Source organism: Prenolepis imparis, unplaced genomic scaffold (genome assembly GCF_030444845.1).
Source record: "Prenolepis imparis isolate NDT839.2.m4 unplaced genomic scaffold, iyPreImpa1.0 SCAF_1, whole genome shotgun sequence".
Lineage (NCBI taxonomy): Eukaryota > Metazoa > Arthropoda > Insecta > Hymenoptera > Formicidae > Prenolepis > Prenolepis imparis.
The window spans coordinates 4,684,940-4,700,699 of NW_028141159.1; the positions used below are offsets into that span (position 1 = coordinate 4,684,940).

At 39.2% G+C, this 15,760-nt stretch overlaps 1 protein-coding gene and 1 long non-coding RNA gene across 2 annotated transcripts in view; one reads left to right on the forward strand and one right to left on the reverse strand.

Moving 5' to 3' along the window:
• LOC145943040 (uncharacterized) overlaps positions 1–15,760 on the forward strand; it is a 34,330-nt gene that overhangs the window by 13,987 nt on the left and 4,583 nt on the right. The gene's annotated exons all lie outside the window — the stretch shown is intronic.
• On the reverse strand, positions 988–9,980 carry LOC145942974 (uncharacterized). Its single transcript, XM_083050158.1, has one exon. The coding sequence runs from the start codon at positions 8,472–8,474 to the stop codon at positions 6,759–6,761; it is 1,716 nt and encodes a 571-aa protein (XP_082906284.1). The 5' UTR covers positions 8,475–9,980; the 3' UTR covers positions 988–6,758.

The window sequence follows — 15,760 nt, forward strand, 5'->3', positions numbered from 1 at the left end:
TTGGAAACCGAATTCGTACTCAGCGTCCAAAAAACTATAAGAAATGACTAGTCTTGTTTCCGTTAATTTTTTTTTGTTGAACAGTGTTATTGACTTGAATAGTAAAAGAAACGTACGAATTAAAATTATATAAAACATACAGATTACATCCTCTTTCTATCCTTAATTAGAAAATTGGCGGAGCTATTCATCATTTTTATTTTCGTTAAAATTACGTTTCTATATATTAACGTTTTGCGCAATATTTGAGAATGACAGAGCTAAAGATATAAATAGTATATATTACGCGACTTGATGGCGATGTTAGGAATTAATTACATCGATGTTGTAATTGCTATGCCTTTACATAGGTGAGTATTACGCCGGCCACCTTGTGCGGTAAACGATCGTCCGTTATATTGGCACCTGCACCGTTACGAATTAATTTTAAACGAGATATTAGTCTAAATAATCGGTCGGCAGTTGGGGGAATTGTATGAGCATGCAATGGATTATTAAAAATCATTTCGACTTTGACCCGATTTTTTTTACGTTCTTACGCTCGTATGAACGTACGCGACTAACTGTAAAATTGTAGAACTACCTCTTCTAACTGTAATTCAAGCTTTTAGTTCGAGCTCGCGGGGCTACGTTATCGCAGGAATTTAGAAATATTAAGGCCGCATACTATATATATATATATATATATATATATATATATATATATATATATATATAATCTGCTAATCAACTATTTATGAAGACCAGTTGAGTGCAATATTAATTGCCTGACATTAAAATTCGTAGCGATATACCGGTAATGAAATTCCGCAGTAGCTGAAATAAATCGTCGCATTTACTGTCACATGTGGTATCATTACTTTTTCGCCCATAAAATTTGCAAAAATTTGAATAGATTAAAAGTCTAATATGATTTCTTGGATTGTTGATTTTATTAATTTATATAATAATAAACATTCTATTTTTTTGTACGTTGGTTGAATTGCAGATTGATGTGAGGGATGATTAGCGCGGACGTGGATAGGATTGACGTAAAATATTGAGCGATTAATTGACGGATTAATTTTTTTACAGTTAACAATATTTATTTGAGTTGCGACAATACGCGTGTACAATATATTCACATGCGTATCTCTCTGCTTATGACATTAATCTAAAAATGTACGCGTGCACACACGCGGCGGACTTACTTAAGTTAGCCCGCGGCGCACTTTCGTCGCGAAGGAAAAGCGCGTCTTACGCAACCAACGTCGCGTATTTTCGCATTTTCTCCCGGCGGAGGAGATAATATGCATCCTCATTCTTTGCCATTCGCCGTGTGCATACCGTACGTGTTATATATGTATATGCAGTTATAAACGTAATGAGTCTTCTTTCGCATTCTCGATGGCACATTCCTCTCAGTGCTCGTCTCAGACGCGAGGGTTAATAAAATTATTGTGACAGAGGCGTCTCTTACGTGCAGCGCAATCGTCTTTTAATAGACTGTTGCATTCCTGCGTGCACTCATAATCACGCACACACACACACACGCACACATTTACATGTACAATTAATATCGATCGTCGAATGAAATGACGATTCGCACGAAGCAGCTATGTGCAATTTTTCATTTCACTGTGAAAAGCTGCAAGGTCGTGGAGTAGTGCGCCGACATCCGGATGCCATTAGCATTCTTTCAAATGCGTTTCGTCCCCCTTAACTTGCACCGTTCTTCCGGCGGTTGTACTCGGCTAACAACCGGCGGAAGGGCGATAAGAAGTGGAGAGAAGAAAACGAGGCACTATTTCCCGGACACGCTCGTGTACCGCTACGCGTGTCCTTTCTTACGCGATCGACTGGTAACGTGGCTTGTCTCACGCGCATATTATTTATTTTAAAGCTGGACACACAATAAAATAGAATAAAGAATCACGCGACATTATGGACAATAATGCAAACACACGACAGACAAGTAATATTAAAGTAATAAAAATAAAAGAAATAAATCCACACACACACATTATCTTCAGCCTGTCGACTGTGTATTTTTGTTGTCTAAATATATCATTTTTTGTTATATTTATACGTTCTCTTCATTGTAAGTCAGTTTCGAAGACTCTCTCTGCGCTCGTTTGCCAAACGACAGATACAAAATTAATTTTACATACAGTTGCCCACATTATTACATCGGCATCCGGTACATTAGTACGACTTGATATATTTGGCATACGAACGCATTTAGAATCGATTTTATGGAAGACAGTTGATGATTGTACGGGCCGATATTAAATCGATATAGAGAACTTTACAGTTACGATATCTGGCGCTATAACTGTACCTACAATAATGTTGGTAGCGTTTATACTATTTGTAGCGCCGTTTATATATTTTAATTATGAGTTATAAATTATAAATCGTCTCTTATACAAGACGTTTCGTTATTCTATATGTATAAGTACAATGGCTATATTCCGGCGAGGAAACGCTAGAATAAACGAGCTTGAAATCTATTATTGATATATTCTCAGCTCGAACGTTTATTTGGAAATATTGAACTTTTTCTTCTATCGAGAATGGAAGAAAAGTTTAAAATCCCAGATAGCACATATCCTTAAAAGATGTCTAAAAAATTATTTAAAAACGTCTTATCATTCTTTAGCTATTTTTTGGCCTTTTAAATCTGGGATCTTTTTAGTACTTTGTTTCCTTTAAAAATTCCAATAATTATTATTACATTTCCTGTTTATGCAATATCTGTAAGGTATCTTTTACTTTCTCATTATTTTTCGTTTCAACATATGATAAAACTTCTCATCTCATGTGACGAATCAATTCTAAGATTCTTTCACCGACACATTTCTTTTTCCCTTTTTTTTTTAACAATATTTGTTACAGTCTAATAATTCAGTAATTTTTCTCATACACACGAAATATCCAGAGCGCAGACTTTCTTGGAGAATGTTGTTTAAGCTTTTAAATCCGACTTTCGACTCTCGTTCGTAAATAATAAAATGATTAAAAAGTATTTTTATTGCGGGAAAGAGCGCGCTCCATTTAAGTCACCAATCAAGGTGATTTGCATTCTACCAGTTATTTGTTGCAATTCTAAAACTAGAGTATCGCGTACGACATTTGCGGTTAACCCTGAAAATTATACGGGGGAACGGAATGTGGTCGACGACGACGACGATGATGGAAAGGTTCGCGTGCATAGTGCATATAATGCACCGTAAGTGAAATAACGCGTTTCGTGTCCGAACAACCGTGATGTCCAGCGTCGAAATTCGTTTTAAAATTCTACTGTTCATTCATACGCGGAAGTCGTTGAAAAAATTTCAGTAAAACACTTTATATTCTATTAGATACGAATTCCTAATAAAATAAATATATTTCGTGTTTGGAAAAATTATGTATGAATTTCTTCCCGTATATTTTTCTACTTCCGATTATTACGTACATCAACAAGAACCGAGATGTTGCTTGATATTTCTACGCAACTTAATGGCATGTTTACTTAATTAAACTTTGCCTGGCTTATTTGATAAATATATTTATGTAGAAATGATCTATATCTCTGTATATATTCGCATCTATACTTGCATCTATACTTGCACTCACGAAGGTGAGCGGTTGGTTCATAAATATTTTACACTCACTTTCTACTGCAGTAGCTTTATACAGCAATATAATAATAGTCCTCGACATAGTCAACGTACATTTTTATTTTATCAGACGTCGCGAAATTGCTCGGATATCTGGGAAGAGCGCGGAAAAAAACCGAAGGAATTACATTATGACCGCGCAGCAGCCTTGACGTGGAAACAACGTGGTAACGATATTAGTCAGGTGACTAATAAAGTGTGCATCCTTCGTTTGTGTATGTACGTACAACCGGTGTGCACGATAATAATCAGTGGCGTGGACTTTATGTTTGCAATGCGATTGTCGCGTTTGCATTTTTAAACGTCTTCGTTTTCTCTTTTACAGCTAGATAATTGATCATCGGATAATTCATTGGAATTTAATCTGGCGATACTCAATCGCTCGTTAAGTACGCAGTCAGGAATATGACTTGCGACTCTCTTTCTCCGGTGATATATCCTATGAAAGGAAGGTTTTTCAAAGATATTGCCTGGCGTTTTCCGATTTGCATAATACTTCCGCCACGAACGAGTCGGTGATGACGCATTAACGATGCCTACGTGTCGCTGCAACTTTCTGTTCGAAGACACGCGTCGATTAAATAGCTACAATACTATTTTTTATAAGACGTCGCCTTATAATTCTGAATCTGTACACGACTTATTTTGCATATTATTTTTTCGAATGTTAACTTGGAACGACAAAAATGTGTCGATTACGCAATGTATTCGTTGAAACGCAAAGGTGATTTACATAAGATTATTTTCGTTTCTACTATTTTTTTACTCTATTACGAAAGAGAGAGAAATGTCACAAATATATTATTGAAGTCATTTTTGATGCAATTTTAAATACAAATTTTTGACTTCTCGTGAAATTTACGAAACCTATGAAGTAAATTTTTTCCTTTGTACATTCTTTGTCGAGATATTTTTCTGCGTTAACGCCTATCATTATAACGCTCGGATAAATTTACATGGCGAAAGGTGAAACTTTTTTTTATCGTTTATAATCGACGCGCTTGATGATCGAAGGAGAAACGCTCTTCTGAGCAGCATTTGAATGCTACGTACGAATTGCATAATGACATATAATTGTTTTTACTTTCTGACTAGACTATTCACCGAATAATATGCACAGGAATCATTTAGGATTTTTATACAGCAAGTTGTTTACTTTTAAATGTAATATTTTAAACTAAAAGAGCTAAAATCGCGAGATTGTCAAAATATTCGGATTTTCAAGGATTCTCTCTCTCTCTCTCTCTCGTAAATGACATTAGGATATGACAGAATTTATGTAATCGCATCGCAAGGCTATTAAAGCGAAAGTGTTAATTATAGCGTAGCGAGTGAAACGATTAAGATCTTCTGACGTGTACACGAAAGTATCTCGGCACATTAAGTATTTTTAATCAATGAGCATATTTGTGTCACTATCATCTGAGGAATTAATATCCCTTATAATACGACGTAGCCTTCTCCTGTCTTTAAAAACATGTTTTCGCAAAGTAATTTGCTTCGACTTTTGAAATGTCGCGTATAATTCTTTCATCGACGATAATAAGAACAAGTTGCTCGAACACATGATAATAAGCATACGATATATATTCATGCGTGGTGATTTTTAAAAATCTTTCAAGCGCTGTGAAAGATTCACGCCTTAGAGCCCCGGTATCGATGAGATTCTTTTTGCATTTAAACCTTTACTTACGACATTAGTGCTAATATGCTACGATAAAATTTCAACAAGCGTGTTGGTCGCAAAATGTCATAATCAAGGACACTTTTCTCGGTCGATGTGATATACGTGACTTGCGTATCTTTCTCGCGGATATAAATATCGTCAGGAATCGTCAACCAGACTTTGATCTGTTCTTTATGTAAAGTCTTACTTGATACTTAAATATGTTTTTCTTAATAAATGTGCAGTATCAATTCGATTATATTATATTTAGTTAAAATGATACTATTTTAAAAAATAGTAAAATGCTTTAATTAATTATATATGGCAAAATAAAAATTAAAATGTAATTAAAATTTTTTTAGCATTTAAAATATAAATTATCTAAACGTCCAAGGAAATAATTTAATACTGACGACATTGGAATTTTTTCACAAATCTTTTAACTTATTTTTACAAAGGAAATATTATGTAGCAGTATCTTGCATGCTTCGCTCTCTCATCTAATAAGCTTCAGACAGCAGAACTGTCTCTCATTCGTAAGGCGACAATAATTACAGCCTAATTAGTTCGCGATAGGAAGGTCGTTGCGTTTCTCGAGATATTATGTCATCATATGATAATATGTTTAAGATGTTTCATCGATTTTTTCTTCTTTACATCGAACATTAATCCTGTTTAATGAAATCTTTTAAGCACATTTCAGATTTACTCAGAAATTAAGCAAAGTAATTAAAATAAAAAAAAAACTTTTAAAGTATTTTTGTCTTTAAAATCGGTATTTTTAATTAAGAAGTATAACTTGAAGTACGTTTGTGGCTATAATACCGTTAGATAAAATTTGCAATAAAATATCGGAATTTTAACCTTTTGCAATGCAATCTTTTTCCACATAACACGATGACAGAACATAAAATCGTTGTAACACTAGCGTCACGCTTGAAAAAGTAAGCTGCAAGAAGATGTTTGTTAATCCAGACAAAATCGCTCTTGCGTCAACGCGATCGACCGGAAAAAGTGAGATTCATTGTCGAACAATTGTTCAACGGCAATATCAGTAGTAAAGAGAATAAGAGAGGAGAGAATTCTCAAGAAAAGTTTTTACGATCAAATAAATAATAATTTTATAATTATTAACAGTTATTTAGGCACTAAAACGCGTCACACATACATTTATGTGCATTTTAAACTTTAAAAATTTTTATTTTACGATGGAAAGGTTAGCAAGATAATGAATTGAATTTATAATGAATTGAATTCACAACGATCAGTTATCTAATAAAAAGAGACATCTAACAAGGTAAACACACATGTCAACTCAACGTCAAGGCGAAAAATGCTATTTTAATGGATTTTTAGTTCTCTGAAATATATTTAGAAGTCGCTCTGGATCACCTAGAAGTTTTCAGACAGCTTGACACTCTGAAACAGGTCAGTCTCAAGCAACGATTCTAACGGGGTCTCGGCCTAGGCAACGGTTGTATCTGCTGCTGCTGCTGCTGTTGTTGATGATGATGCGGATATCCTCCCCTCGAATTCGAAGCCTGCGTCCGTTCCAATCCTTCATTGAGGCTCAATCCGGCGACCAGCTGGGCGATCTCGCGATCTTTTTTCTCCTCCTTCGGTACCGCATTACCGTTTTGAGCGCTGAAGCCCAAGGAAGCCAGGCTACCGTGACTCCTGCTTCGGTGTTCGGCACGGATGCTGTAAGAAAAGGCTCTCTCATTCAGATGACCCTTTCGTCGATATATGCCGGTACCAAAGCGAGACTCGTTCTCCGGACTGTCCGTCTGCCGGACGACTTCCGGCGCGGTAAGATCGGCGTGAGAGGCAGCTAATCTTCTGGACGTGCTTAAGGTCGAGTTATCCGTCTCCGGGTGTCTTCTGCCTCTGTTTCCGGCGGTACCATACGTGCCTGCCGGATAAATGGCCGCCGTCGGTGTTGCGGACGGTGGTACCACCGGTAAAGGCGCGTAGACCGGTACTATTGGTGTCGCAGCCGGAATCGGTCTCAAACGCGGATGATGATGACTCTTGCGTGGCAAGGTAGCTGCTGGTACCAAAAGCACTGGCGTCGGTCTAGCTAGAGTACCGGCGACGGATCGACTACTGGGTGGTAGCGGATGAGGATGGTAGTGTTGCTGCCTGATGGGATGACCCAGAGTGTGATGCCCATGACCGTTGGCATATACGCCTTGATGGAGCTGATGATGGAGAAATTGCTGTTGTTGCTGCTGCAACGCTTCCTCGTGCAACGAACGAGTCTTCATCTTCTTCAGTTTCTTATTAGCTTTTCGTCGAGCGGAGGAAGAGGAGGATTCCTCCAGCAATAACGGTTGAGCGGGAGGAGGCGGCGGCGGCGGCGGCGGCGGCGGCGGTGGGGCAACCAATTGGCGGGGTCTGGATCCCTTGGTGCTTCGCAGGGTGCCTTGTTCCTGATAAAGAGCGTCGACTTCGTCGCGACCCCTCGCCCACACCTTGTGATTCTCGTCGCCGTTATACAGGCTGAGGTCGTCGGTCGATGTCGTATCCAACCTAGTCGCTTGAGGACTGTCTAGAGTGGTGCTCGAGCCGCCTAGAGTGTGGTATAGACTGTTGTTGGATTGTTGGTGACCCGTGGTGACTCCGTTGGTCACCGCCGATGATGGGTCCAGGCCCTTTGCGTAGCTGCTGTCGGCGTAAGCGTGAAAGCAACACCTTACCAGGGCGTTGGCAGCCATGTCTCGCTTGCAGATAAACGCGTGACATTCCAGAACCTTGATACCGGTCGTTCTTCGCAATACGGCGGCGAATAAGGGCGGATGATTGGCGCTGGGTGTTCGCGCAAACGGCGAATCCAACGGCAGGAATCGCGTGTTAGGCGAATCACCGTTTCCACCTTTGACATGTCTGACCGCGGCGCAATAGTGAAGCGCCTCGATGGGGAAGAACCGCGTGACCTTCTTGCGATGTTCGTCGACGTTTTCCAGTAGTAAGCCGTTGCTCCAAACGCTTAGCCAGGAATCGATTCCGCGTGCACCCAGAGCACCCTGCTCGGGATAGAGTTCTCTCAAAGGTTCCTGGACGCCCAGGAGCCCTTCTTTGCTCGCGTGAGGTACCGAGCTACCTAGGTAGAGTACTCTGCACCGACAATACGGCGTCGCTGTATCTTGATTAGCTCCCCTCATCTTTAATTAGGCTCGTAATTAATATAGATTTGATTTAATTTAAAGCTCAATTTCGCGATACACAGATCGCGATTAAAATTTATTACGTTAATAATTCGTTTGTTTACAAATTGCGTACATATATATGTTAATAAATTCGATTGACTCTGGCATACGAAATCCCAAAAGGTAGCTGCTGAATAATCTTATCAGTATCCTCGAGTTTTTCCAACAAATTATTTTATGCAGCTCAGACGCGCCTTGTACACAGAAGAGACACTCGATAGAGCAGAACTGTCTTGAATAGAGAAAACTTTTGGAGATTTCAATGCAAGATACGTTGGTCCCACGATAAGCATCGATCTTCTCAATGGTGGCAACGACATCCGAGGATACGGATTCTTCCTGAACGTTAATTACCAACCGGTGAATTCCTTCTCACGCGCGTTGCCGAGTCGCGGACGTGACTCAGAAGCTTATTGAGTATACGCGAGGCATGCGACACGTTTACGGTAGCGAACAACATGAGACTCCGCCCGGTTAACACTCTCCGCAGCTGATTACGTAGTAATTCGCTGCTTTCCAATGGCAGACAGAGATCGCATATACGATGTGTTCGCAGCACGATGTTGCAAAATATGTTGCGCGCAGCAACGGCGAGAGGAACTCGGCGGTGCGGATATTTCGCAGCAGCTGTAGCCGCTCGCTCGAGATCGCGTCAGACCATTATGGCCGCCTTCTTGCGAGTCCTCCTACCAGTATCGGACCTCGTTTTGCTCTCTCTTTTTCTTTTTCTTCTTTTCTCCTGTCGTCTCTGTCTGACTTCTACCTTTCCGTCTCTCCTTCGCTTTCTTTCCCTTTGTCCCTCTACCTTTTACACGTCTCTCTTCCCCGTTCTCCGTCTCTGTCGCTTCCTTTCAATTCGCTCTAGGCTTTCCTATCCCTCTCCTCGCTACTGGAGCCGGGGCCTCACTGGTATGCGGCGCAGTGGCGTCGCAAGTCCTTCACCAACGCACCTCCACGTGTACCTGCTGTCATACACGTATACCTGGCACATGTATACACTCGCGCGGCTAGGTCGACGCAAACACTTTTAGAACGCCGAGCGGAGAAAATAGCCGAATGATGCCCAGCGGCGAGAATTTTAACGTCTATCCTCGCGGATCCTGTGTTGGCGTTTGTGGAATCCAGAGGCGCGGCCGTAGGCGTCAGCCGCGCGAACCGCTGTACCAGGACCGGTGGGCCTCATCAGGGTTCTCCTCGCGGAATGGAATCGGTGAAAATGGCGGAAGCTACTCTCGTTCGACTATCGACTCAAGATTTTCAAGTGGCTGACGTTTCGCGAGCTCGAAAAAGGCTAATGACTCGAAAAAAAGCGTGGTCTCAAAGATTGACACATCGTTGTTGAGGGTTGTACGTTCACCACTTTACGTTCGCGCGCGCGCGCGCGCATACACACACACCCTCACGCACACACGCACGGGTGATCTCGAGCGAAGCAGCGAAGCACTACCCGCCAGTACGTTCGTCTTTAAACTGAGAACTGGTGGAAGGCGTGAGACTTCGTGACTGAAACCCCACTCTATTTTACTCCGAGATCCCACTCTCTTCCATCGGACTTTTCATCGTTGGGTCACTCTCTGGGTCTGAGCTCCGATGGTGTCATCGTATTTACCTTCTCGACGGCGAACACGTTGTCATTCGCAGGATAACGGAAATTGTGTCGAGGAAAATGGACATTCTTCGATTCGATTTTACGTAGGCATGTTAATGACGCTTCTCCTTTCCTGCAACACGCGCTATTTCTTTTTAAAAGAGAATATTTTGACTTGCAGAAATCTCGTACGCATCCGAATGTAGCGAGAGAGCTGAACCTTCAAGGTTGTTCATGTTATAGCATCTTGCAGTCAGTGCAAAGCATTATAATTATGAATGTTGAGAAGTAAAATTGCAATATAAATTATAATTAATACAGTATGTCTAATAAGAGAAAAAAACAATATAGTGTGTTATTGCGCATGCAGATAATATCTTCCAACATTTATCGCTTATCAGAGATGTCTGCGGAGTCGAGTACTTTGTGGCGTGTGGTTTGTAAGCCGCATATATGCTGCCCTTTATAGGTCAGAGATTGCGTAGGTACCGTGAAGGAGAAGCTCCGGCGCACGTTTTTTCACACACGAGTCGCCAGAGCACGGGAAGCGGATGATTCTCTTTTGACGAGAAGAATTCGAGGTCTCCAGGTCGCTCTTCATATCGACGAAGCAGAACATGGCCACGAAGGTGAAATCACGAATTTATTGCGCAACAACATGAATTGAGACGTCCACCAGACCAGACAAATAACAAGTGGAAGAATATTCTTAACGGATCATCCTTATCTCTGATATAATATTTAGATATCGGGCTTTACTGTAATTAGTTCTGCACATAATTCTCTTCTTTAATGAATCGACGAAAGATTTTTTACATTTCTATCTATAAAATATTTTTAAAATGCACGCGACTAAGAGTAATTCTTTCGTTAAGTTATATTGATTTAGAAATTTTCGCAAAATAATTTAAATTAGACATAAAATGTAATGTTCTTCTCTTTCTTTTCCCAATTAATTATTAAGTAACCATATTTCCTGTCGGAAAAGATTTCGCTTTTCCGACAGGAAATATTGATGACTATATGTCATTTTCTTCCTTTTTTTATATCGATATAAGTTGTTATTTTGCAGGAGCGGTATATTTTCCGCATAGTTAGTCGTTTTCACCGTACAGAAATGAAACGACGACGACGTCGATAAGTTTTCCATTTAACTGCGGGTCGACAGGAAGACGAGAAAATCCGGTAGTGAGTTCGTGTCGCGAACGTGAAATCCGCGGAGACGCGGAATCAGGGTCGCGTGACCGGAACCCTGACCGTGGCCCAATGTCGACATTTTTCAGTGGGAATTCTTCTGGGATCTTTTCGCACAGCTGACATATTTAGAAGCTGGGCGAATGCGACGGAGTCATTTCCGTTCGACATGAAATGTACGAATTAGCTTGAGTACTGTTGCGTATAACTGTATCACAATTTTATGACGATATAAAGATGCAAGCTTGAAATTCGAGAAAAATAAAGATTTCCTGCTTTGCATCTTTCTTTTGACATTTATTTTCGGGGGACTAAAAGATCTTAGAAAATTTAAATATGGAACAAAAATTTCGGGAGTTAATATTATACATTATATTATCAAAGATTCTTCTTTATTTCTTCCTAATTTGAGAGAAATGTATATTTTGTAATCAGTTTACGAAGACTGTTTATTTTTTTCATTTCAGGATCTTTTTTGGATACAAATATTCTTTGGATTTTTAATTTCATAGTATCTCAGACGAGAGATGACACTTTTTATTAAAACAAAAACTAGAAATAAAGATCACCAAATATCTGCCGTATTTCTTTGAAAACATTCGAAATAGTCCGAAATGGGTGATTAGTATGCAAATAGTTGGTTCTACTCAGAATTTTTCAAATATTTATTTCAGGATTCACAGGAACGTCGACCTTCGACGTACCTTCGACGAGCCTCGAAGGACGACTGGTACACATAATTTAGAATCTGCGATCTGCATAAATCACAGCTTCTCCTAAATTATGATAAATATCCTAGCAAGCCTACAATTTTGAAAATATAAGTGCTTTATAATCTCGAAACGCTGGGGGTAGAAATTTGCATACATTAAAAAGAGCATTTGTCTGAAACTGCTGAACGAAAATCGATCGTCCAGTAGGTTAGTGGGCCATCGTCACGTTAATTACAAAGACTCCAAACGCTATATGTACAGTGTAATCACCTCTGTCCAGGAATCCTCTCCAATTCTCTCTTTTGTACGTCACTCATTCTCTTTCCATGTGACATGTCGAATACATGTTCGAGGACATTTGTTCATGACTGAGACTCGCTGATTAGTAATACTATTTTTTTCTATGTAATGTTAAACCATTATATATTACGATACAAGAAATGAATCTCATTATTACGATACAATAGCTGAATCTACCCTTTAAAGAAGCATAATTTTAACATCCCACCCTTTTTCTAATGAAAGTTTCATTTCTATGGAAATATTAAAAATCTCTAGATAAAATTTATAAAACAATCTTAAAAGAATATTCAGCAGCACGTTATAAATTAATTTTAGATTTTTATGGAAAAAGTAACTTTTGATTTTTACGCAAAGCAAAAAAGAATTAAAGAACTTTTTCAATTTTCTGAAAACTTAGTTTATGAAATTATGATTTTTCAATATTGAGCTATTTGAAATATTTGTAACAAACATATCACGTTCTTTATTATCTGTGTCAATCTTTGTAGAGGTTACTCGCTTGTTTTAAAATGTAATATTTACAAAGGCTCCTAAAGTTTCCCATAAGCTGGGACCCATTAGACCGATAATGTTTATGGATCAGGGATCAGGTTTATTCTTGGGACGGATAATTCTCAGATAGGAGGATAGTCCGACACATCTTGACAAAGTGTTTGAACCCGATATGGCGTGGCCGGACCAAGAAAACATGCCGTTATGCCGAGGACTGTAATAGCTTTCTAACAGAGACAGTCAGACGGACAATTCGAAAGTTTTATGCAAATAGAGACGATGATCTTTCGCGCGCTTGTAAAAATCTATAAAATGCGCAACCGGTATTTGTCGACCCGGCACAAATATCTGCGTGCTGTCGCCGCTGACATCTCGTCGAGGCGAGGTACTTTCTTTCACATGCGTAATTGTTTTCCGCGTGCCTGGAACTTGCACGATGCGTAAATGACGATGCCGGCGCGATTAAACCCCGAGAAAGTTTAGTGAAACGTTGAGGAAAAAACGATTCAGCGTAGCAAATTGCGAGTCGTTTAAAAGTCAATATTAATTAGTAATCATAATCGGAAATTTCGCAAATCTATGCAAAGTTTCTATTTGTCGTGTACATAGTGAACTCACTTGTCAGACATTGAGAATCAAGTATCACAGGGAGTCGAATATCTTTTATAAAAGATTATTAGAGAGAAATATGCTATTATATGATATTAGACTGCTTAAACCTCAATTCGTATGAACAGTTATGCTTTAAGTATTTTTATGACTATCAATTTCACACGGTCGATTGCCTTCGTGTTGTCCACTTGTCGATAGCGCGACCGAGCATTGATGTCACCGGATTGAGTAGTATAACGGGAGATATAAACTTCAGAGATGCGCGCGCGCGCGAGAGCCACTGCTACAATCGTGATAATTCACTTTTACTGATTAAAGGGATAATTGAAGTCCTTGAAACGTTGCAAATATTCTACATTACAAGTTTAACGATAATTTTACAATAGCATTTGTAACATATACAATATAGTTGTGAATTATTTTAAGATTTTTGTTAGATATAATTGAGAAAAATTTTTTTAAATTTAAACTATAAATTAATTTTAGCTGTATAAAAATAATATAATTTGTATATATATTAATATAATAATAATAATAATAATAATATATTAGGAAAGAAAAATATATTTAATAATGCTCACAAATTTCAATTGAGCACTAATGCAAGTTAATCAAATGTAAATATTCGCCAAGACAATCATGTAGAAAAAGCTTGAAGAATTCCTTCTTGTACGCCTAATGGGAGCAACGGCACTTCCGTCACGTAGCATCCGCTTTTCCATCACGTACGTATGTCTTTAGATAGGCACGAGGTCATTATAGCTCACATTGACTTATCGTGCTTATTAATGGTGAGTCGGAGCACGAAGCAAAATCAAGTCATGTGTTACGTGCGCCAAAACTAAAGTTCCATTCAAAATATATAATTATGTTGAACTATTATCTATGAATTTATATATTTCTTTCTTTTTAATTATTTTTATATTTAGAAAATTTTTTCTATAGCTTTCAAAAATAAAACTTACGTAAAAAATCAATATCAAACATTAAATTCATGATAAGTTGCGAATAGAGCAAAAAACTCGAGACATTTTACAACTTTCTCGCGGTGCAAATATAAAGGGTAATGTAAGATCAAATGATACATGAGTTTAGAGCGCACAGTATAGAATGCCTGGCATTTAACTAGGAACTATCGCGTGCGCGTGAGTATAAAGACCCTGGGGTCCGTGAGACCCCTATAACAGGTCACTGCCATCGAGAGAAGCGAGCAGACAGGTTCGAAGCACTGAATCCCTTTATGAGAGAAGGGGAGCCTGTTTATTCGTTCTGCATTTACACGCGCATAGTGACATGCACGTGTACCATTTGCGCGAATCGAATATCCGTGGCTACGCACATCGATCTCGTCTCGCAAAATCTCAAATGTGTTAGGAATAATCTATTTGCATATTCGTTTAACCCCTCTCTCCTTCCCCCTCTCTCTCTAGCGGGAGACAGTCTCTCACTTTTGTATTCGAAACTTTTGTATTCGAAAGATGCAGCGAAACGGACGTGCTTCTGTGAGAATCCACTTTTAGACACGCGGTAACGCAACGGTAATCGAATTTCTGAATTACATTATATAAGCGGCGTGCGAATTGCGTTACAGGAGAACGACACGAGCACTCTGGTCTCAGTACCGTTGCTCAATAACGGTCACCCGGTATATGCCCTGCTCGAGGATGGAGCAATGTTCCACACGATTGCAGGTCTCATCAGCCAGCGGGAGGAACGAGACAGCGACAATTCCACGCGTCTTAATCTCTTAGACTTTGCCTTTGCGAAACTGCAATCGAGGATGATTACGGTTTGCGAAACTTCTCGGAAGCATTATTATTATTATTGTGAAAGAGAATTTGCGCGAATAATTTTCTCAAAATTACGTAGATTGAATTGTCTGTGACGGATGACAGAAAATGCGAGTGAAAAATAGCGGTGTATTACGAATAAATTGCGAATATTAAGATACGTTAAGCATTATGTCTCGGGAGACAAGACTTTCTCGAAATTACACTAACGCGCTTGTTGCGCTTTCCTTTGTAAAACTGCGATATGTATCAATTTCTTCTGTGCGAAATCGTTCCGGACCGCATTTGAGAATAATTTCTCCTCTTAACGCTGAAAGTTTAGATTAGCGCGGATACCTCTAGCTGGAACTTCTTTGTCGGCACATTTTTTTATACGTGTAGCTACATAGCTGCATGCCTGCTTTATGCTCTCTAGGAGCATCTACGGAAATTGCATTGGAAATAAATCGATGCATTGCAATTATATAGCAGTAAATGAATGTAATCTAACGAGTGATAAAACAATAACTCACTAGTCTACAATATTTTACATATCATTAATATAATTTT